The sequence below is a fragment of the Gorilla gorilla genome, chromosome 2, assembly GCF_029281585.2.
Source record: "Gorilla gorilla gorilla isolate KB3781 chromosome 2, NHGRI_mGorGor1-v2.1_pri, whole genome shotgun sequence".
NCBI classification, from domain to species: domain Eukaryota; kingdom Metazoa; phylum Chordata; class Mammalia; order Primates; family Hominidae; genus Gorilla; species Gorilla gorilla.
In genome coordinates this window covers 62,118,809-62,142,331 of record NC_086017.1, presented here as the reverse complement: position 1 = coordinate 62,142,331, position 23,523 = coordinate 62,118,809, and the positions used below count along the sequence as shown (strand labels likewise).

The 23,523-nt window shown below is 49.7% G+C and overlaps 2 protein-coding genes across 9 annotated transcripts in view; one reads left to right on the top strand and one right to left on the bottom strand.

Annotated features, from left to right (window-relative positions):
• WDR82 (WD repeat domain 82) overlaps positions 1-8,356 on the top strand; it is a 33,605-nt gene extending 25,249 nt beyond the window's left edge. For all 4 annotated transcript variants that reach the window (XM_055382580.2, XM_055382579.2, XM_055382578.2 and 1 more), the window contains 6 exons: positions 1,267-1,366; positions 2,244-2,360; positions 2,885-3,040; positions 3,491-3,560; positions 4,079-4,221; positions 5,242-8,356. In XM_055382580.2, the coding sequence (XP_055238555.1) occupies positions 1,267-1,366; positions 2,244-2,360; positions 2,885-3,040; positions 3,491-3,560; positions 4,079-4,221; positions 5,242-5,271 (616 nt within the window). In that variant the 3' untranslated portion in view covers positions 5,272-8,356. The remainder of the gene's footprint in view (positions 1-1,266; positions 1,367-2,243; positions 2,361-2,884; positions 3,041-3,490; positions 3,561-4,078; positions 4,222-5,241) is intronic.
• A 3,855-nt stretch (positions 8,357-12,211) lies between these two features.
• On the bottom strand, positions 12,212-23,518 carry PPM1M (protein phosphatase, Mg2+/Mn2+ dependent 1M). Of its 5 annotated transcripts, none has more exons than XM_063703477.1 (12): positions 21,885-23,518; positions 17,567-17,678; positions 16,759-17,414; positions 15,991-16,108; positions 15,582-15,836; positions 15,015-15,127; positions 14,572-14,656; positions 14,356-14,474; positions 14,109-14,172; positions 13,746-13,853; positions 13,487-13,635; positions 12,212-13,139 (listed from the first exon to the last, which is right to left on the bottom strand). In XM_063703477.1, the coding sequence occupies exons 3-12, from the start codon at positions 16,980-16,982 to the stop codon at positions 12,995-12,997; spliced, it is 1,380 nt and encodes a 459-aa protein (XP_063559547.1). In that variant the 5' UTR covers positions 16,983-17,414; positions 17,567-17,678; positions 21,885-23,518; the 3' UTR covers positions 12,212-12,994. The 5 variants fall into 5 exon arrangements, with proteins under 5 accessions (XP_063559547.1, XP_063559549.1, XP_004034322.1 ...); XM_063703479.1 differs by having other exon boundaries at positions 17,567-17,867; positions 23,342-23,518; XM_004034274.5 differs by having other exon boundaries at positions 23,342-23,518.
• Between the last annotated feature and the right edge of the window lie 5 nt (positions 23,519-23,523).

Genomic DNA, 23,523 nt, shown 5'->3' with positions numbered 1-23,523 from the left:
GACGTTAGTTGAGTTACATTGGAAGAAAATGTTTTTAAGTGAGTGTCTCTTGATGGTATAACCACAAAAGGGAACCAAAAAAGGAATACAGTTGCTGTTAGCGTAGGCTTGTGGTTCTCTAGGTGTGGTGCCCAAAACAGCAGCCTCACCCATCACCTGGGGGCTAGTTAGAAACTCAGATTCACAGACCCCAAGTCAGGCCTACTGGATTAGAGGCTCTGGAAGCAGATCCTAGCAATCTGTTTTAACCCACCCTCCAGGTGATGCTGATGCCACTTAGGTTTGAGAATATCTGTGTAGTCCTCACACATCTTGATAAGGAATCATGCTTTTTTGTGTTTTTTAAATTGAGATACAGTCTACATACTGTAAATGATTCCTTTAAAAATGTACAGTTCAGTGGTTTTTACTATATTTGCAAAGTTGGACAACTATCACCATCATCTAACTTCAGAACATTTTTATCACTCCAAAGAGAAACTCTGTACCCATTAGTAGTCACTCCCTCAGCCCCTACCAACTGCTGATCTACTTCTGTCTCTATAGATTTGCCTATTCTAGATATTTTGTGTAAATGGATCAGTTAATATCTGATCTTTTGTGCCTGGCTTCTTTTACTTAGCATGGTGTTCCCAAGGTTCCTCCATGTTGTCACATGAGGCAGTACTTTATTACTTTTTATTGCCAAATAATGTTCCAGTGTATAGATACAGCACATTTTGTTTGTCCATCCATTAGTTAATGGACATTTGGGTTATTTCTACTTTTTGGCTGTTATGAATAGTGCAGCTCTGAACATATGTGTACATTTTTGTGTGGACATATATTTTCAGTTATCTTGGGTAAATACCTAGGAGTGGAGTTTCTGGGTCACATGGTAACTTTTTTTGGAAAAACTTTTCCAAAGCAACTGTACCATTTTTACATTTCCATTAGCAATGTTTGAGGGTTCCAATTTCTCTGCATCCTCACCAACACTTGTTATCTCTCTTATAGCTATGCTAGAGGGTGTGGAGTAGTATTTCATTGTGGTTTTGATTTGCATTGGAATCATATATTTTTATTTTGTAGCTTTAAATTTTTTTTTTTTTTATACTAGTTGCCTTTGTTCCAGATACGGTTGTGGTATGTGTGTTTTATTGTGTTTCTTAAAATGGCAATTTGGGGAGAACAGGTATATATATAGGTAGGCAGAGTGGTTTAGAATTCACATCCAATTTTTGCTAATATTTCGCATCAACTCCTATTTATCTCGATGTATTGCAGGGTGGTGGCCTTGTCCATGTCACCTGTGGATGACACTTTCATTTCTGGGTCTCTTGATAAGACCATTCGACTCTGGGATCTCCGGTCTCCTAACTGCCAGGTAATGGTACCTCACAGTTATACTTTTTGAGCATTTTCTTTGGTAGGCACTGTAATGAACTCTACCTCTCAAAGAAGGGAGAAAACAGTGGTTCCATTCTGGGATCACAGGATCTTTTTAAACTTTGGAGAAAATCTGTTTTTTTAGTTGGTAGCTGCTAAGCACATACCCTAATCTAGTGCAGATTGCATTGTACTCTGTGGCTTAATTGTTGTGGGTTTTTTGTTGTTTTGTTTTGTTTTTGTTTTTGTTTTGAGACAGGGTTTCGCTCTTGTTGCCCAGGCTGGAGTGCAATGGTGCAATCTCGGCTCACCGCAACCTCCAACTCCAGGGTTCAAGCGATTCTTCTGCCTCAGCCTCCCAAGTAGCTGGGATTACAGTCATGCACCACCATGTCTGGCTAATTTTGTATTTTTAGTAGAGACAGGGTTTCTCCATGTTGGTCAGGCTAGTCTCCTGACCTCAGGTGATCCTCCTACCTTGGCCTCCCAAAGTTCTGGGATTATAGGTGTGAGCCACTGCGCCCAGTTGGCTTAATGTTTTTAAAAGTGTTCCTAGAGCTTTTAGCTTCAAGGGATTTATTTTTATTTGAATTCTGTGTCTGTAATATTGTGCAGTTAGAGTTGATCAGAAATTGTTGTCTGGAGACCTGTTTTTTAAAAGCTTCATTTTAGTTTTATGTTTTTTTGTGTGTGTTCTGTAGGTAGGCTGATATTTGTCTGTATGCCTTTCTTAGTTTTAATTGGGAAAAGTAAATTATATAGTGGTAAGGTCCTGGATTAATTTTTTTTTCCCCATTGTACCAGCAGTCTTTGGTTATTCCAGGTATGGTTGTGGCATGTGTGTTTTAGTGTATTTCTTATTTCTTTTCTCTTAGGGCCTCATGCATCTGCAGGGGAAGCCAGTTTGTTCTTTTGATCCAGAAGGGTTAATTTTCGCTGCAGGTGTCAACTCTGAAATGGTCAAGCTTTATGACCTTCGTTCTTTTGATAAGGTAAATCTTTGAATCTTTGAGATCTTTGAGCTGTTTTTTGTTTTGTTTTGTTTTGTTTTTGAGACAGAGTTTTGCTCTTATTGCCCAGGCTGGAGTGCAGTGGTGTAATCTCAGCTCACTGCAACCTCTGCCTCCCATGTTCAAGTGATTCTCCTGCCTCAGCCTCCCAAGTAGCTGGGATTACACGTGTCCGCCACCACGCCTGGCTAATTTTTTGTTTTTAGTAGAGACGGGTTTCACCATGTTGGTCAGGCTGGTCTCAAACTCCTCACCTCTGGTGATCCACCCACCTCGGCCTCCCAAAGTGCTGGGATTACAGGCGTGAGCCACCACGCCTGGCCCTGTAAGAGCCTTTTCTACAAAAGGAAAAATATGGTAGATATTAGAGAGTGGCAGAGAAGTAGCTCATTCTCTGCTTTCCTTAGTCAAAAAGTAATCTAAAGGAATAGGATGGGAATTGGCTCTAGCAGAAGAAATTATTAATATGCCTTGGGCCTGGGGCTACTGTTTTTTATCTTTTGCAGGGGCCATTTGCTACCTTTAAGATGCAGTATGATCGAACTTGTGAGTGGACAGGACTTAAATTCAGCAATGATGGCAAGCTCATCCTCATTTCCACCAACGGCAGCTTCATTCGTCTGATTGATGCATTCAAAGGAGTGGTGATGCACACGTTTGGGGTGAGCTGACAGCCTTCAAGCATGGCTATTTCCATGCTCATACTTCCTATGCTAAGAATTATGTTAGCTGGTTGGTGGAGACCAACAGTTACTCTTGACTTACTCATGAAGGCATGCACTTGTATTTTCTTCCTGCTCATGAACTTACCTCTCTTGGATTTCGTAGATGTTCATTTCTCACCAAGTGACCCAAGTTTGGTATTTAGATATAAAATAATTTCCTAACAATAAAGTTTTCTTGCCCCCTTGAGTATACCTTGAATACAGAGTTGAGGGTGGGAGTGGATTGTCAAGGATGGCAACCACATTTGGAAGCTTGGTGGTGTAGTACATGACAAGGAAAGGGTTTCATGGAAAGGAAGGTGATGCATGTGCTGAGTCAGTGTTGGTAGGCAGCTGTTTTTATTAATGGCTCTGTAACAACAAAAGAACTGCTCTGTTTCGTTTTAGGGTTATGCCAACAGCAAAGCTGTCACACTGGAGGCTTCATTTACTCCAGACTCTCAGTTTATTATGATTGGTGAGTTTTCCTTTATCCCCTGTGGGGGTTATTTCTCTGGTACTATGCATTTCTTTGTTTAAATTATTAACTGAGACATTATTATCTATTTGATAGATGTTCTTAGATTTCTGTATAGCACATTATGCCAAGGACATAGTGTCTTTTAACTGCCCTGACTGGACCAAAATTTGAATTAAACTCCACAAGCACTACCTTATTAGTAATGCTAATGTCCTGGTGTAATCCTACATTCAGTCATCTTAGTGGCTGCCTGTTGGTAGGGTAATGGTATTTGGCCCCTTTTTTAGATGAGAAAACTGAAGTTAGAGCGGAAGTGACATGCCTGTGAACAAATAGCTAGGGTCGAGATCAATTTCCAAAGTGTCCTTCCTTCACTGCCTCTCCTCCCTCTCAATTTTGCCTGAGGGATGGGTCCTAAAGCTTGGCGTATCCTCAGATCTCAATCCATGTCTCATTTCCAGTTGTCTTTGTGTTGCGCCTTGAGCTGTTACATTTTCCATGAATATCCTCTTTAGGTTCAGAGGATGGCAAGATCCATGTCTGGAATGGAGAGAGCGGTATAAAAGTAGCTGTGTTGGATGGTAAACACACAGGCCCGATTACCTGTTTGCAATTCAACCCCAAGTTCATGACTTTTGCCAGCGCGTGTTCCAACATGGTATGTGAACAGTAAGAGGTATCTGCTACTCAGGGACCCTTTCCAGTTGGGGTGGTGGGTGCCTCAACAAGCACAGCAAGCTGTGTTCCACATAGGTACATTACAAGCATCCAAGTACATGTTTCTCAACTGGTGGTTTCCCTATTTCATCTCCTATTATTTGATCTCTGGCTGGGCTGGTCTTGTCTTTCATTTTTATTCTTCCTAGAGGTGATCAGGAATCATCTTTGAGCTCCAAGGAGATCATAGGCCAGTTTTTGCTCTGGACCCTAATTTTAGGTCCAAACTACCTGGGCTTCGCTTGGCAATTTTTTTGCTCCTTAAAATACTCTGAACCGGCCTTTTGTGGTTTCAGTTTTCCATTCCTGTTGGTTTACGCCAAATTCCCAGAAATTTCTACAGTTGGTCATAACTCACCACTTAGAATTAACTCCAGGCCCTTGTCTCTTCCTAGATAATACTAACAGAACAAAGGATCAGTGAGTCTCAGCCCCGATTTTCCCTTGTGATCTCCTAAACCTGCCTGGGTATTCGGGGATGAGACATTTCATTACTAGCCTACCCAGAGCACATTGCCACCTTGCTTTTTTTTTTTTTTTAACCAAGAAAAAAATGTTAGAAAAAACACAGCAAAACCATCCAGTTCCTTACTTTTTACAGCCCAGGAAGGTGGGGGCCTGTTGGAGGTAACCTGGTGGATTAGCAATGAGGACAGGTTACTTATTCACCCACCTCCCAGGCAGCACTCCTTTTTTTCCCTTCCTTTAAAAAAAAAAGGGCGGGGGGTCTGCTCTGGTGGAAGGTGGACAGTGATCATTGGAGAAAAACAGAACCATTTTACTTTCACATAGAGGAAAGAGTGTTTGTGTCTCCTTAGAGCATCGGGGTTGGTTGGTTAGGAGAGAGGGCTACCAGAGCCACTGGGGTTGGGCACATTTTTGCTGTGGGGTGGGATGTGAAGAACCTTTGGCAGTGAGGAGATGCTTGGCTTTTTAAAGTTGGTTTATGTTCTCCTTCTAGGCCTTTTGGTTGCCCACCATTGATGACTGACCCTGTTGCTGCTCGGCTCTTTCTGTACAGTGAGGGCGGCCAGCAGGAAGAAACTCAGAGGGAACTGAGATAATAGTGGGATTGGATCATTTGACTGGGCTGGAGAACATCCTTTTACATGGCCTTCCCATGGATTTGCTGTACATCTGCTCAAAAGAAAATAATTACTTTGATGAGCGTCTTCAAAAGGACTCTTGGTGCAACAGACTCAATTGGAACTCAGCTTTTCTAACTGTCACTGCACCAAGCTCTGCTGGAGGAGTGACCAGACTCACGATTTGGTATAGTGGGGCTCTCAAGCATCTTCAATTTGAATGTACATGCTGCTGAGGAGCCGGTGAAGTCATCAGTTCCGCACATCCCTTCTCCTACCCTCCAACTGCATGGGAAGCCAAAGTCCTGGTTTTGAAATGCTTGGGCAGCTCAGTCGCTTGCCCTCACCCTGCATGTCTTGTTACTGGGTCTCCCTGTGTACTTGTGGCATTATCCACAACCATCATGTTTCTTAGGTGCCAAACATTTACAGAAACATTTTCATATATCTTGGGGTCAGAGAAAGGGACAGATACAGAAGGACCTTGCTTGCAGGAAGCCATGCAGTTAGTTTCTGCAGTTAGTCGTGTGAGGCTAGGTGGTCGGGCAGGCCTCGGGCTGTAGGTGTTGGGTGGGAAAAAGACCCAAGGGCCTGAAAGGGAGGGAAAGGGGAGGGTAGTGGGAGGGTAGCAGGTGAGTTCCTAGGGCTGGAAGGTTTAGCAGCAGCCTGGTGCAGTGCCCTGTCATCAAGACAAACCCACGGTCCTCCTGGGTGCCTACCAAGCTTGGTTTGTACAAAAGCAAGGTGGGAGTCTATTTTTGTACATGAGATACATCACACTTACCTGTGGGCCAGTATTGTGAAGTGAGTCTGAGTTGTTTACACTGATGCCTTCCCTGCCCACCACAAATTGTGTACATAGTCTTCAGATGATACCACCCCTTTCCCCCGCTCCCAACCAAGAGCTGGTTCTAGGCCTGTGTTATATGTCATATTTAGCCTTTTTATATATGACCTTTGATTTCTGTTGTTTGTATTTTAGCACAGTGTATGCACCTTCATTTAAATACATCTGTGTGCATACAGATAGGCATATATGTGTGTGCGTATGCATATATCTCTCATCTGTAGTTTCTGAGAGTTCAGCTGAAGCAGATGGAGTCCTGCAGCCCAGGAGACACCCTGCATCCCTGCTAATAGTGTTTGCCACAAGTATTAGTGAGTCTTCCTTATTAATATTTTCATTTCAGAAGACTGAAGCAAAGCTTATAGTGTTTGCTGTTTCTTTGGCAGCTAAGTGAGGGTCTTGGGATGACTTGCTGTGTTCCTCAAGCTGCACTTTGGGGCCATCTCTGCAGTATTAGCCCCCTTTTTGCTTGGTGGTACTCTGTCTGTGCCTGTGTGTGTGTGTGATAGTCACTCTTGCATGGCTTACGTGTCTGGTTTGTGGCATTTGGGGATAAGGTGCTGAAGCCAGAGCATTTGCAGTGTGTTTGAGGCCTCGTTGCCAATGATAGATCACTCCCGTTGACCTGGTATGTCTGCTTGCTTGCTGCTTTTCCTTGCTTTCTCTTGGAAGAGGAAAGGATTCTGGTCAGGCCCAGGCTGAGTGAGATGAGCTGCAGCTGGCTCATGGCCTTCTTAGAGCAGAGAGAGGAGTATGTCATTTTACTAAGTTCCTAAACAAACATTTATGCAGGCAACACTCCTTGCAGATCCAGAAACTGAGGCACAATAGGGTTATGACTTGCTCAAGAATATGTAGCTGCTAGGGGGTAAATCAAGGCATCACAACTTCTGTTCAGCGGGCAGGAATAGGCTGTGAATTGCTAGCACTTTTTTTTTTTAAGCAATTACTTTTTGACTTGTTCCTCCAACTGAAAGTGCAACAGGTGTACACCTTTCCCAAATGTAGACTAGAATCTGCAGGATGCCACCCACTGTATAGCTCTGCTTTCCCAGAGAGGAAGAACTTTTAGAAACCAAATGATCTTAATTGTTATTGCCCACCCCTGGCTTTTCAGGGTAGAAAATTCACAGTAGGAATGATTGTTAAGAGAGAGTGCTTGGAACCGTGGGTTAACAGGAAAGGCTACCTAACTCACATATCTGCAACCAGAGCAGCCACCAAGCATTACTTAGCAGCAGGAAAATGATTGTATTTGAGTTCCTGTGTGTCCAAAACTGAGGCACCATGTTCTTTGAAAACATGCCACCTCAAGGCCAGGCGCGGTGGCTCATGCCTGTAATCCCAGCACTTTGGGAGGCTGAGGTGGGCGGATCACTGGAGGTCGGGAGTTTGAGACCGGCCTGACCAACATGGAGAAACCCCATCTCTACTAAAAATACAAAATTAGCCGGGCGTGGTGGCATGCGCCTATAATCTTAGCTACTTGGGAGGCTGAGGCCAGAGAATTGCTTGAACCCAGGAGGCGGAGGTTGCTGTGTGTTGAGATCGTGCCATTGCACTCCGGCCTGGGCAACAACAGCAAAACTCCGTCTCAAAAAAAAAAAAAAAAAAAAAAAAAACATGCCACCTCACGGTCTCTATCGTTGGGCCCTGTGGTTGCAAAGCTGCCTCCTGAATTAAGAAGGAAAGGGAAAAGATACAGCTGGAAGCGAGTGGAAGAGATGCTGAGGGCTGGGGCTGCACAGACGTGCTCAGCAGGGCTAGAGGTGCTCAAGCCCTATTGGGGATGGGTGGGGAGTGGGGCAGCGGCGTTTGCCACCTTAGGAATCGGGGCCAAAGCCACTGATGTTGATTTGACAGTGACACTGCACTGGGTACTTAAAGAAATTATTTCCCGTTGTAATTATAATTACTGCTTATTAAGAAAAATTTGGGAATTTTAGAAAGAATCAAGTTTGCCACCCAAATGCCACCACTGTTAATCTTTTGGTGTTAAATGTTCCCCCTAGACATTTCTGTGCATAGATTTTTGGTGTGTTTACATAGTCGTTATTCTGTATATACAATTTTATGTCCCTTTTGTACTTAACGTATAAACATTTTTTCCATGTTACAGTCTTAAACAGAATTTTATGGCTGCAGCCTCTTCGATTTGAGTTTCTGTAGCATGATTTGCCTGGTTCCCAGAGCTGGAGGGAGGCTTGGGTTGTCTCCTGTTAGTTCTGGCTCACACTGCAGCTTGCTGTAATGCTGTGTGGACGGATTGCTGGGCTCCCTGGGACTGCCTCTGACTGCCCCTTGGTAACTAAGATTTATGGGCTGGTGGGAGGAACCCCTAGAACCAGCCTTCAACCCCAGGCTGTAATAGCCATAGAGCCAGCAATGACTGACTGGGCAAGGCAAGCCTGAGCCAGCCTGAATCTTCGGAGACTATCTGGCACTTACCTCAGGCTGCCTTGCATCCTCTACTGTTTACCTCAACCGTTCACCAGATTGACAACCTCTAGTTGGAATATGTTTTGTCCTGCTAGGCCCTGGTTTCAGGAGGGCAAGAATACTGGAGTCTCTCTGAGGCCCCAGCACCCAGTCTGGCAGAAGGCAATTGCTTTGGTAACCCATTTGCCTGGAGGCCGCTGCTCTAGCTCAGCATTCTCAGAGCTGTAGAACCTGCTTCCTGCTCTTGCCTCGCCCTCTCTGGACCAGAGAAGAAAACCTTGGGCCTGCCACATTTTCACATTGCTCATGGGACTCTGCAACAGTGGCGGAGGGAACATCCTAGCTTGTGTGTGACAGGCCATGCACAGGCTCTTCTGACACAGACTACGTACGTAGGAAGAGACCCCCTCCTGGCCTGGTGGGAGGACTGCTGCCGTGTTCAGCTCTCCTGGGAGACATGAACAAGTAGGTGAGCATGGCTGCCCTTAGAGCAGCCACTCTGGTCTCTGGCCTGCTCGCAACTGAAAGACCCACTTCACCCATCCCTCAGGCTTCATTCAGCCTTGTGATGTGAGGAACAACAGCAGGCATGGTAGCAAGCTAGGCAAGCAGGCTGTGGGGGCGAGCTGGCTCAGCAGTTGATGTGGGTAAGAGAAGCAGGCACAGGATGCTGCCCACACTTTTTTTTTTGCTCAGGCGGAATGGTGAGGTAGTGGGGGCTGTGGTGAGGAAAGAGGAAGTGACACTCCTACAGGCTGGTAGGACAGCACTCAAGCTGCCTGGCTAGAAGAGTCCTGGCGAGACTACCATAGGGCCCAGCTGTGGACAGGTTCAACCCTGAAGTCCTGCACTGTGGAATATAGCAGTGGGAAATATCTGATGCAGTTTTTCCAGTCTTCCCTGGAGAATGTGTAGGAAATGAAATCTAGAGTTAATGGGTAGGAAAGGGGGTCTGAGGCTGGGCACAGTGGCTCACGCCTGTAATCCCAGCACTTTGGGAGACTGAGGTGGGTGGATCACCTGAGGTCAGGAGTTTGAGACCAGGCTGGCCAACATGATGAAACCCCATCTCTACTAAAAATATTGGGTGTGGTGGTGTGTGCCTGTAATTCCAACTGTTCAGGAGGCTGAGGCAGGAGAATCACTTGAACCCAGGAGGCTAGAGGTTGCAGTGAGCTGAGATGGCACCATTACACTCCAGCCTGGGCGACAAGAGCGAAGCTCCATCTCAAAAAAAAAAAAAAAAAAGCCGGGGTGGGGTGGGTTCTGAGAGCCTCTCAGTTGAGTTAAGTTAATTATACAGGTTTTACCATTGGCTCTGCGACCTGTTGGATAGTATTCTTGGCTGCAATTTTGGGCTGTCAGTTGCCTGGTGAGAGAATTCACCTAAGTTATAAAGTAGGAGTAAATCAGAGAAGGGTCAAGTAAAGCTGAGGTCATGAAGGTGGTTTGCCTTGTAATTCAATAGATACTTCCTGAGCACTTGAGCTTTGGTACGTTCTAGTTGACAGCATAGCTGTTTTTGTTTTGTTTTGTTTTTGAGACAGAGTTTTGCTCTTATTGCCCAGGCTAGAGTACAATGGCGCGATCTTGGCTCACTGCAACCTCCTCCTCCCGGGTTCAAGCGATTCTCCTGCCTCACCCTCCCGAGTAGCTGGGATTACAGGCATGTGCCACCACACCTGGCTAATTTTGTATTTTTAGTAGAGACAGGGTTTCAACATGTTGGTCAGGCTGACAGGGTTTCAACAGGTTGGTCAGGCTGGTCTCAAACTCCGGACCTCAGGTGATCTGCCTGCTCAGCCTCCCAAAGTGCTGGATGACATACGTGAACCACCATGCCTGGCCCCGTTTTTTTGTTTTGTTTTGAGACAGAGTCTCACTGTGTTGCCCAGGCTGGAGTGGAGTGGCACAATCTCCCCTCACTGCAACCTCCACCTCCTGGGTTCAGGTGATCCTCCCACCTCAGCCTTCCAAGTAGCTGGGACCACAGGCATATATCACCATGCCCTACTAATTTTTTGTATTTTTGATAGAGATGGGGTTTCACCATGTTGTTCAGGATGGTCTCAAACTCCTGAGCTCAAGTGATCTACCTGCTTCAGCCTCCCAAAGTCCTGGGATTACAGGCATGAGCCACTGTGCCCCAGCCAAGATGACAGCATAGTCTTTTTGGAGAAGATGAACTAAGCTGCTTATTAAACAGCAAGCCCTAAGGCCCTAACTTTTATCCAGCTAATTCTAGCTTTATAGAAATCTGCATTCAAAAGTAAGTGAAAAAGTCACAGTGTACATCTGTAATTCCAGCTACAGGCTGGGAGGACTGCTTGAACCCAGCAGTTTGAGACTATCCTGGGCAAAACAGACCCTGTCTCATTACTTTTTATTTTTAGTTTTTTGAGACGGAGTCTCGCTCTGTTGCCCAGGCTGGAACGCAGTGGCACAATCTCAGCTCACTGCAACCTCCACCTCCCAGGTTCAAACGATTATTCTGCCTCAGTCTCCTGGGCAGCTGGTACTACAGGCACGTGCGACCATGCCCGGCTAATTTTTGTATTTTTAGTAGAGACAGGGTTTCACCATATTGGCCAGGCTGGTCTCGAACTGACCTCATGATCGGCCTGCTTCGGCCTCCCAAAGTGCTGGGATTACAGGTCTGAGCCACCATGCCTGGCCTTACATTTTTTTTTTTTTTAAGTGAAAAGACCACCCTTCCAGTATCTCAAGCCCAGAGCCTACAAGTAGTGGAGGCTGGGCATGGTGGCTCACGCCTGTAATCCCAGAGAGGCTGAGGTGGGATTATCACTTGCATCCAGGAGTTTGAGCCAGTCTGGGCAACACAGACCCTGTCTCTACAAAAAATAAAAAGTTGGCAGGGTGTGGTGGTGCATACCTGTGGTCCCAGCTACTCGGAGTGCTGAGGTGGAGGATCACTTGAGTCCAGGAGGTCAAAACTGCAGTGAGCTGTGATCACACCACTGCACTCCAACCTGGGTGACAGAGTGAGACCCTGTCTCCCAAAAAAAAAAAAAAAAAAAAAAAAAGCTAGTGCGGTGGCTCACACCTGTAACCCCAGCACTTTGGAGGCTGAGGCAGGTGGATCACTTGGAGTCAGGCATTCAAGACCAGCCTGGCCAACATGGTGAAACCCTTTATCTACTAAAAATACAAAAATTAGCTGAGTGTGATGGCACATGCCTTCAATCCCAGCTACTTGGGAAGCTGAGGCAGGAGAATGGCTTGAACTCTGGAGATGGAGGTTGGAGGTTGCAGTGAGCCTAGACCATGCCACCGCACTCCAGCCTGGGCAACAGAGCGAGACTCCATCTCAAAGAAAAGGAAAAAAAAAGTGGTGGTAGAGACTTTTCTGTTTCCTGGCCAAAAATTCTCTCACTGGGGCTCACCCAAGCTGAGAACTAGGGAAACTGCAAAGAAAACATAGTCCTGATTATATGCAGGCTTACAAGGTGGAGCTAAAACTAATCCACTGAAAGGTAACAAAAATTAGCAATAGGTATCCTTAGTCCAAGCTGTACAGCAATTCATGACTCACAAGGCTCTTCTGTAGAAAACATTTAATAATAGGGAGGTGACAGGGAAAACAAAGCAAGGGCAGTGTTGGGGCATCAGACCAGGGCAGGGCTGGAACTAGGGAGAAGCAACCAGTTAGGAGGCAGGCTACTACAGGTAGCAAATGGAGAGCCCTCTCACCCAGCCAACTCCAAGAGTTCCTCTTGTCCCTTGTGCTCTACCCCAAACTTTAGCCCCAGCACCTGTTCCTCATCTCCAGCAAAGAACAGCAGGGTAGGACCTGAACTGGTCTCTTTTCAGGGGCTGTCTTGAAGATGGCTGTTTTAGCAGACATGAGGCTGCCCAAAGGTTTCTACAAGCCACCTGCGTGGACTTTGGGGGTTGTTGAACACATGCCCTGATAACCATGAATTGGAGACCTGGATCTAAACATGGGCTAGCTGCCCATCCTGGCATCTTTGGCTAATACCCTTAGCCTGGGTGCCCCTATCTGAGAATGATACTTTGGGCTGTTGAAGGTCCTGTCTGAGGAGCCTCACATGGGTTTCCTAGTTAAGTTGTAAAGTCACTCTGCCAGAGAAGGTTATCACCGCAAAAGGCAGGACCTGGTGGGCTGGGCTCTCCATACACTTCCAGCTCTGACTGCCTGGTATAAATGTTCCTCTTGAGATGGATGTGTGTTGAGGTGGATAGTGAGAGCACTGGGCGGTGGCTAGGGATAGGGCAGGCAGGATTTGCTCTTGGTCACACTGGAGGGATGCCCAGACCACACCCGGGCCCTAGAGCAGTTCTGGGATACAGTGTCTGAATCCTCAGTGGCCACTGCTCTCTTGGCCCTGACTGTGCAAGGGAATCACGAACACAGAGACGTCATCGTAGGACACCTGCCCTTCCTCTGTGAGACTGTCTTCCTTTCCCTGTGTGCTGTGTATCAGCATCTGGGCCAGCTTTGAGAACCTGTGAAGACCATCCTGCAGATAGACTTCAGGGGCAGAGCAAAGGGGCAAGGCCAGACCTTAGGAGAACTCACTGCACAAGGCTGGACATGGGGACCCAAGCAATGCAGTCCGACTGTGGACCAAGCAATCAGCACGTCTGGGAGGGCCACGGGCTGGACCATGAGAGTCTAAATCCAGGGATTTTTGGAACCCACGGTCTCCCTGCCTCCTCCAAGAAGCTTGAGACAGCCCTGATTCTGGCCAGCTGCCAGCTCATTGTCAGTGCTCTGTCTTCTCAGCCATAACTACTTGGGCTTGCTGCTGGCACCAACCCAGGCCCAGGCAGGTCCCCAGCAGCTACAGTACCTGTGTGGGTCCTCTTGGTTCCCAGGGAGGAAGCTCCGCACCAGCCATGCCACCTGCTCGTTGGACAGTACATCCCAGAGTCCATCAGTTGCCATGACAACCACATCATCCTCCTGTAGCTCCAGCTGGTCCACATCCAGCACAGTCACCTACAAATTAAGCCTGAGGATCCTGCACACTCCCTTCCTGACTCCCACCAGCCTCACTGTCTGCCTTTCTGGGCAGATGGAAGCTGGGTTGGACAGCGTTGCCCCCTTACCTGTGGGACAGAGAGCAAGAAGGGCTTGAGCTGGATGTTTGTGTCCAGGACTCTGAGCTGATGGTCTCCCAGGCCCCGGGAGACAGCCAGTGTTCCTAGTAACCGAGCCTGAGGGAAAGTGAGGTGTGAGGCGATGGCAAATGGCTCCAGCAAATGCACAAGTACCAGGCCCTAGCACTGCAGAGCACACAGGGAGAGCTGGACTGTGGCCCTTGGAAGCCTTGGACTGAGAGAGAAAATTCCTAGTCTCAGAGCAAATCCCAGGCCACCAGCCACAGCTACCAGCAAGAGGCAAAGGAGCTCCCACCTCTGCAGGGGACAATGAAGAGGGATTCTTGGGGTTGAGGAGGACCAGGCACTTACCTGCCTACCCTGTCCATGGATCAGTGGGTACTTGAGATCCGATTTCTCCACACGTTTGTAGCTCCTACCAGGAGCAGAGCCAGCATCAACCCAAGCCCTGTGCCCCATCTCATCTTTCCCCAACTCAGGGCCCAGCTGTCACACCCTCACAGTGCCACCCTGCCAAGGTGGAGGGGGGCCCCAGGCTATACGGCTGGGCCTGGATCCCAGGGGTCTCCCTTCCTACCTGTCCCCCATCCCCACTCACCAGCCACTCATGTGGTGATCCCTGAACAAAACCTTCTGTCCCAAGTCATCCCCCTTCAGCCGCCGAGGGAACTCCAGTCGGGTGAACTCACCAGCCAGAAGCTCAGGATAGACAAAGGCCTGGGGTGGGGAGGCTGCGCTCAGGTCATACTCCTTCTTATGGCCCTGGACCCAGGAGTTGGAGCTTCACAGCCTCCATGCTGCCAAGGGCACCTACCAGCTGCTGGATCCGCTGCCGCTCAGTCTCTGGGGTGAACTCGAAGCTCAGTGGCCGTATCTCATCTCTCCGCACCAAGATGGCCCTGGATTGAGGAGAGAAGGGAGAGGTCTAGGAGGGGGCCTCCACCCTCACCCATGGCCACCCTCCTACCAGTCCCTCCTCCAACCACCAGGATCCAGCTCTGTCCATGATGATCCCTTAAAGCCCTCCATGACTACCTAAGACCTGCAAGGGTGAAGGCTTAGCCCTTTAGCGGGGCCTTTGAGGTCCCTGCCCTCCCCGGCAGCCACTGTCCACACTCGACACATAACAAATGCACACACAATTCAGCCAGTCAATCCTTCCTACTATCCCTCCACTTCCAGCCACCTTTGCTTGTCCCCATTGCTGCTTATGCCCTCCCCACCCCGCCCTTGCCCACCCTCCAAGGGGTGACTCACCTGCTATCCCCAGCATTGGCCATGTACAGCTTTCCCTGCAGGGACACAGCCACCAGGGCTGTGCAGCCGCCCATCTGGCCTGAGGCCTCCAGCTCCCGCCCGATCACCTCATCCTGGGGCAAACCGAGGCCACCTTAGCTGCTGCCTGTTCTGCCACCATACTACTTTGTCTCTCAATCCCCACCCTACCCTACAGTTCACTTCCACCAGGAGGCCTGACAGTCCCAGCCCAAAGTCCAGCCATACCTCCAAGATCCCTGCAGTCGGGAGATCTAGACAAGGGAAGTGCTACTCAAAATAGGAAGAGAAACCAGCCCCTGCACCAAGGACCAATAGGGTATTCAATTAGATGATGCAGGTAAAAGCAGTTAGCACACAGTAGGCGCTGGATAAATGAGAGGGGTTATGCTGATAGTGATGGCTGTTAGTAACAATCCAACCAACCCAATCTCATCCTCCCTATCCAAGGATCTGGTGTGATGACCATGGGTATACAGAGATGCCATTTCCTGAGATCCCCAGGGGCAAAATCTCCACTTCTTCCCCAGCCAAAAGCCACACACTCACACATTCCTGAAAGGCACTCTCCAATGCCCCGATCACCAAGTCTTCTGCCCTGATGCCCTTTTCCTCCACAAACTGAGGGTCACTGGGGCAGATGCAGCGGCCATTGAGGTGCATGGGGGGCTGAGTGGCCACCAAGCCTTCCACCACGGCCTCCAGCTGCCGGCGCAAGCAGGAGTGCAGGGTGTTGGCAGCCAAGATGGCTGCTGCAGGACCGCCGTGCCCATCAAACAGTGCCCAGTAATGGCCTGTCAGGAACTGCACAGGAAGGGCTCAGTGTCAGCCTCTGCCTGACTTCCCCACTTGTCCCTTGACGCAACCTAACTAGGACCTGGGGCAGCAAGGGCGAGCCTGCAGGTCGTGGCCCCAGCCTGTCGGAGGGATTCCAGCCAAGAACTCAGACTGCACTCACCTCTTCTGGGCACAGGGTCAGCCACTCTTCTTCAGCCCCAAACTCACATCTCCGGATGCACAGCTTCCCACAGGCGGCTTGATCCTCATTGAATTCAGATTTCTCTGCATTGATAATCCTGAGGCCGGGAAATGGTAAGCGACCCTCCAGGGGCACACCTATGTCCCCATGGGCACAGGGACCCGAGCCAGCACAGGGAGAAGACCCCTCCCTCTGGGGCAACAGCTCCCCAGTGCTGTCCCTAACACACACTTAGACAACCACGATGTAAGCTTCCTAACTTCACTGGCCTCATGGCTAAGGTAAAAGTCAGGGCCCAGCTCCTCTGGAGCCTACCTGGTGACCCAGGGCTAGACGGTAAGGTAGGTTGCCGTTCCTGTCCCCTGTCCTGTCGCAGCCCAAAGCCCTGTCCCATACAGCGCAGGTCATACCCAGGGCGAGATGGTGGGGGTAGGGGGCGAGGAGAAATCTCCAAAGCCCCGAATGCTGGAACTCTACCGAGTCTCTGGGCCTCATCTTGGAAGCCCCTGGGCTGCAGGTCCTTCCCGACCTCCTGTCTTCTCTGAGGGGGAGGTCGGAATCCCAAGGAAAACGCTGGGTCGGGATGACCGGGAAGTTGTCAGGATTCCGAGGTGAGGGCAAGAAGGGGCTGTCCACAGGTGGGTGGGGGCTGTCACTCACTCAGCTCCTCCCGCTTTCTAGGCGGGCGCAGGACCCGAAGCGGGCTCAGGCCCGGGCCTGAGCTGGGGGTCGGGGAGGGGCACTCACTCGGCGTAGCCTGCATTCCAGGGTAGCGTGCGTCCTCGTGCGGGGCTGCGCACGGGCCGGGAGTCTGGGCGGCGCGAGGCGTCGGCGGCCCCGGGGCTGGAGCTGGAGCCGCGCAGGAAGCGGGGCCGTCGGTAGGGCACGGGGCTGGCACGCGGCCCAGGCGGCCGCGGCGCGGGGAGCGGCTCCCCAGGCAGGAAGCGGCGCCGGAACCAGCCGGCGGACATGGCGCGGCGGCAGGGGGCTGCCCGCGGAGCGCGGGGCGCTAGGGCTGGGCCGCCCGCGGGAGGAAGAAGCGGGCCGCGGGCGGAGCCGAGGGAGGGGTGCGCCGGCAGGAGGCGGGGCCGGGGGCGCGCAGACGGGAGGCGACGCCCCCCAGCCCCGACCTCCGCCCGGGAGTGCGTGCGCGGCTAGTTCGCTGACTCCAGGGGTCAACGCTCGCGACAGCCCGAAGAAGCCCACGCCGGCATCAGCCCCATTTGACAAGCAGGAAAACCGAGGCCTAGAGAGGCGAAGTCGCCTGCCCAGCGTCCCACAGTAGCCAGGGAGGACTGTTCACCCACGCTTGCGGGGCACTGGTGGTTGAGAGGAAAAGTCCCCCACACTCCGCGGGGCCAGCGTCGCGCAGATCCTCGGACCTCCTCCTGCTGGGTGGGGACCTGACGCAAGGGGAAGATGGGGACAAAATGAGCTGGGAGGTGTCAGACCCCCACATTGAGTAAATGCCACCGAGCACAGGTTCCTTCAGGCGGCCTCCAATCCTCTCCACCCCGGCCTGCCACCCTCCACCCCAGACGGGCTTAGTGGGCACCTTGGCTTTCCCCGTCCTGAGAGGCTGCTGCCACCCTCGAGGACAGTCTTCCAAATGGCTATCCCTGCATTCAAGATGTCTTCGCGGAATAGACAGCAGGATCCTTACTGGACTGTGAGTGAGTGACGGACAAGAGAAATCTGTATGAGTGTAAAGGGGAATCCGTGGTCCCCCAAAGGCTCCAGGCTGGTCCGAGTTCAGACCTGGGACGGAGGGAAGTGAAAGACGAGGAACCATCTTGCGGTCTCTCAACCACTGGCTAGCTGTCACCAGGCGGTCAGCCGCAGTGTCCCCTTCACATCTGCGAGTTAACAAAGCACTTTGTCACCCATTTGTCACTCAAGTCCAACTCCCTGTGCAAAAGTGTTACTTTGGCCGGAGGCAGTGGCTCACGCCTGTAATCCCAGTGCTTTGGGAGGCCGAGGCGGGCGGATCACTTGAGGTCAGGAGTTCGAGACCAGCCTGGCCAACATGGTGAAACCCCGTCTGTACTAAAAATACAAAAATTAGCCAGGCGTGGTGGTGTGCGCCTGTAATCCCAGTTACTCAGAAGGCTGGGGTACAAGAATCGGTTGAACCCAGGAGGCAGAAGTTGCAGTGAGCCGAGATGGAGCCACTGCACTCCAGCCAGGGCAACAGAGCGAGACTCAGTCTCAAAAAAAAAAAAAAAAAAAAAAAAAGAGTGTTACATCATATGGACGATTCTGAGGCCCATGGAGGGGAAGTCTTGGACACCCAGGGCTGTACTATTTCCATTATGACAATGCAGCTGACTCAATCCTCGCCCCCAGGGCACTTCTCTTCCCCTTTCCTCCTCCAGGAAGCCAGGGCTTGCCAATTAAAAGCGGCTAAGGCTCCACAGCCCAGTGCCCGCATATGAGCTGTATGAGGAGTCCACCTTCACCTCCACTCCCTAGCCCAGGTAGACGCTCAGTAAGCCCCACTTCCTCCCCAGCAGCTAGTCCTGCCCCAGTGGGAGTTCCTCGGGCCCAAGAAGGAAGGTTCTTAGGGCAGGGAGCTGTGCCCAACACCCACTCCCTCCGATGACTCAGTCCCAGACCAGCCTGGGGGCTGATTGACTGAACCCACAGTGTCTGCTGGGGCCACACTGGGCACAGGAACGCAGTGCTAATGGAGACAAGCCAGGCCTCTGCCCACCAAGCCCCCTGCAGTGATGGTAGCAGTTCTGGTGGATGCTGCTTCATCCAGCTGGCAAGGGGATAGGGGCGATGTCAGAGAAAGTTTCCCAAAGGACCTCTGAGCTGTGAATTGTCACTGTGACAGAACAGAAAGGTACCAGGGTGGGGCAGGCCCAATTCAGTCTATGGGGCCACTTCCTCACCCTCACCAGTTGATGCCTCAGAGGATTTTAAAGTCTAAAACTGGACAAAACAAAGTGCATACACTCTATTCCCCAACCCACCCCTGGGTGGGGGAAAGCCTTGTCCTGAAGTATTTTCACAGAAGCTCTGGGCAACCAGATGTCATAGGCAGTCTGTTGCACAACTTAGCCATTGTCTATTTTCAGAGCCATGTGGAACCACATGGCAATCCCATCCTCTCTGTTCCAAGGTGGCCTGAGTGTTCCTTCAGTGCTACCAGGCTCTTCTGGCTTCCGGGACTCCTAAGCGCCTCACTCTTGCCTGGATCTTAAGCCTATGTCTCTTGGTTTACTCCCTCATTTTGCTGAACTGCATCCTTCAACAACTTTCCAACAAAGGGTGACTGGGAGGTACTTTCCTGAGAGATGTTGTTTATCTATCTTTTTCTGTGAATGGTCTGTTTGTATCCTTTGCCACACTTTCTACTGGGCCATTTGTCTTTTTCTTTTTTCTTTTTCTTTTTCTTTTTTTTTTTTGATATGGAGTTTCACTCTTGTTGCCCAGGCTGGAATGCAATGGCGTGATCTCGGCTCCCCACAACCTCTGCCTCCTGGGCTTAAGTGATTCTCCTGCCTCAGCCTCCTGAGTAGCTTACAGGCATGTGCCACCACGCCTGGCTACCATTGGTCTTTTTCTTATTGACTTATGAGAGCTCTTTATATATTAGAGAAATCAGCTCTTTATTTTGAAATGAGTTACAAGTATGCTGTTTGTAACAAGTTACAGTTTGTTATTTGTGTTTTGGCTGTGATGGTGGCTTTTTCCATATAGACTTTATTTTTTATGCAAATGGATTATTGATCTTTTCATAAAGGAAAATAAAAATTTCAGGACCCCCAAATTTGTTATGCTAAAGGGAGAGTTAAGCTTGGAGACTGAGCCACACAACACTGGCATTCCTTTTTTTTTTTTTTTGAGATGGAGTCTTGCTCTGTCACCCAGGCTAGAGTGCACTGGCGCGATCTCGGCTCACTGCAACCTCTGCCTCCCAAGTTCAAGCAATTCTCCCGCCTCAGCCTCCCCAGTAGCTGGGATTACAGGCACCCGCCACCATGCTCAGCTAATTTTTGTATTTTTAGTAGAGATGGGGTTTTGCCATATTGGTCAGGCTGGTCTCGAACTCCGGACCTCAGGTGATCCACCCGCCTTGGCCTCCCAAAGTGCTGGGATTACAGGCGTGCTAGGATTACAGGCATGAGCCACCACACCCAGCCTTTTTTTTTTTTTTTTTAATTTTATTCCGGCAACACTTCATTCTATGCTGCAGAACTAATGTTCTCCAAAACTGTCATTCTTTTCCCAAATGGATACCTGTTACCTTGCAACCTTGTGTCAAAATATTATGCATTAACCAGATCCCCACAAAAAGGCAAAAAGCCTCATGAATCTCCAGGTGACTGCATTCACAAATTGCTCAGCAGTAAATTCTTTGCCAGTCCCTAAAACTTTCAGGATGTATATCCTCCTATAAAACAAGGACATGTCAACTGCAACTTTAGGTCTGCAGCCTAAACCTAACTCCTAAAACCAAAGTCTGTTAAATTTCACACTGACAATGTCAATTACAAGTTTATCTGCCGAGGTGCAGAACAAGGATCAGATGAGATCAATCATTCCTCCACCTAACCTGAGACCTCTGCATAATTGGCTCTTCTGTTACTCCCTGTTCTTCCAGTGTTCACCGTATCTTCCATATAGTTTAGATTTACGGGACACTAATTAAGAGTCTCACAAAAACATAACCATTTGCCTCACTGTCTTCTCCCCTTTAAAGAAATGTGCAAATATTGAGCCTCCTGAAAACTTCTTGGGAGAGCACAGGCCACAGACGTTTCTGTGACTTGTGTTGCTTTCCTGGGCACGCTCCAACTCTGGCTCAGTAAACCTCGATTGATTGAAGCTCTTGCCTCAGTCTCTTATTTGGGTTAAGATTTTCTTTTTTTTTCTATAGACTAATTTTGGAAGTGAAAGATTTTCTTTGGTGGTTTCTGTGTTTGGTGACACAGAAGTTTCCTCCACTCCAAGATTCTACAAACTCCTCCCTTTGTTTCTTCAGTATTTTTAAATTTTTTAAGAGAGTCTCACTCTGTCACCCAAACTGGAATGCAGTGGTGTGATCACGGCTCACTGCAGCCCTTAACTCCTGGGCTCAGGTGATCCTCCTGCCTTAGCCTCCCAAGTAGCTGGGACTACAAACATGTGTGACTGTGCCTGGCTAATACATATCTATCTATTAATCTATCTATCTATCTATAGATATGTATATGTAGAGATGGGGTCTTGCCATCTTTACCAGGCTGGTCTTGAATTCCTGGCCTCAAGCAGTCCTCCTGTCTCAGCCAAGTAGCTGGGACTACAGGTGTACATCACCATGCCTGGCTAATTTTAAAATAATTTTTTTTTGTAGAGATGGAGTCTCACCATGTTGTTGTCCAGGCTGGTCTCAAACTCCTAGGCTCAAGAGATCTTCCCACCCTGGCCTCCCAAAGTGTTGGGATTACAGGCATGAGCCCCTGCACCTGGCCCCCAACTTCTCGAATAAAATGAAACTATGATTCTTGGGCTCACTCACTACCATGTAACATTGATCAAATCACTTCACCTCTCCAAACCTCAGAGTCTTTATCTGTAAGATGGAAAAAGTAACACCTACTTCAGGGGCTGTCATGAGGATTAAATAAATGTGCACAGCAGGTAGTAAGTATACAACACAAAGCATCTAATGGTTCATTCATACATTTGCTTATTTTGCAATTATTGGCCACCTGCCAATGTTGGGCACTGTTCTAGGCACAGGGGATACAGCAAGGGCAAACACCTAACTACTGGTGGAGGGAAGACGATAAACAAATACGTAAAGATTTGTGCCAGGTAGTGATGAAAGCAAAGAATGACCCATGGAGAGGGTCAGCTGGGGAGACCACGCAGTACCCTACCTTGTCACAGTTCATCCAGTGAGGGACATTTTTACAGGGCACATGACCTTAATCTTTTTCATTAATCTTGGTTAATTCATTTCCAGGAGGTCAAGTCTCTTGTGGTTCTGTGGAATCACCAGATGCTCCTGTGGATGTGGCTTAGTCTGAGCTGATGTAACAAGTAGCTCTGTGTTGCTGGCACCATCTGGCTGTAGCAAGGTTCAGTGTGGGAGGCCTTGCCTGTGAACTGTTCTAGAAGGCAAGCTGCAGGGCTGCATAACACTCCATTTTCCACTGTGAGTGCTGGGGGGACAGTGGTTAGCAGATGACATAGGCCCAGTCTTCAGGGTGAGCACAGGAAGATGAATGAGAAAACCCTTCAATTCTGTGTAGCTGGGCTCTCTGGGGATGAGAAACTCAGGGGTTGGGGGGCACAGAGGAGGCCTCAATGCAGGCTAGTGAGGGTGGGGAGCAAGACAGTAAACGGAGCTGAAGCTGGGGCCAGATGCCAGGTAGGCCACTCAGTTCATCATCACATCTCTCAGCAACCCCAGCCCAAAAAGCTGGCCTCCTTTCTAATCTTCCCAGCCAAAGTCCCTGGACAAGCTGATTGGACCAACCAGAGTCAGATGCTCATCCCTGACTCATCACAGTGGCCTGGAAGATGCCACATGTTGACTAGTTGGTAGCAGCAGGCAGGTACTGGTACCAGTAAGGCAAGGCTGCTGGATATAGACACAGAAGGTCATTAGGACATGGGAAGTTCCTCACCAGGCTCTGGCCCTCTTTCAACCTCTGGGCCTTTGCACATGCAGTGCCCTCTTCTCAGAAAACCTTTCCGGCTGGGCCTAGTAAGTGGCTCACGCCTGTAATCCCAGCGCTTTGGGAGTCCGAGGCGGGCAGATCACCTGAGGTCGGGAGTTCGAGATCAGACTGACCAACACAGAGAAACCCCGTCTCTACTAAAAATACAAAATTAGCCAGGCATGGTGGTGCATGCCTGTAATCCTAGCCACTCGGGAGGCTGAGGCAGGAGAATCGCTTGAACCCGGGAGGCGGAGGTTGCAGTGAGCCGAGATCGCGCCAGTGCACTTCAGCCTGGGCAACAAGAGGGAAACTCCATCTCAAAAAAAAAAAAAAAAAAAGAAAAAGAAAAAGAAAGAAAACTTTTCCCTCCGCTCTGCTGGGCTGTTTCATTCTCCCCTCTAGGTTTCCAATCTTCGCCTTCTCCTGGCAGCCCCTCACATTGTCTCGGCGGGCTCTCACCACCATACACTCCATCTAGTGGGTGAAAGCGGGCCTAGGCCCGTGAGGGCAAAGCCTAGCGGCCATGACCACCCCGAGGTGCCCAGGACCCCACGGGAGGCGCTCAAGAAACGGCCCCTGGGGAAGAGCTGGCGCGCCCACCCACAAGCAGACCCCTTCCTGGGTGCAAACCCGTGTACGCTGGGACCCACTCCTATTCGGAGACCCACCTGGCTTGGGGCGCACAGACCGGGCGCGCGCGCACGATCCGCCCTACCCACAGACCACTGTGATCAGGGCGCACAGACACACACGCGCGTCCTCCCACGCACCCTCGGTCACACGCAGGCCCCCCTCTCCTGCCACAGAGGAACGCGCTGGCGTGCGCACTGCGGATCAATCATCATCCTTA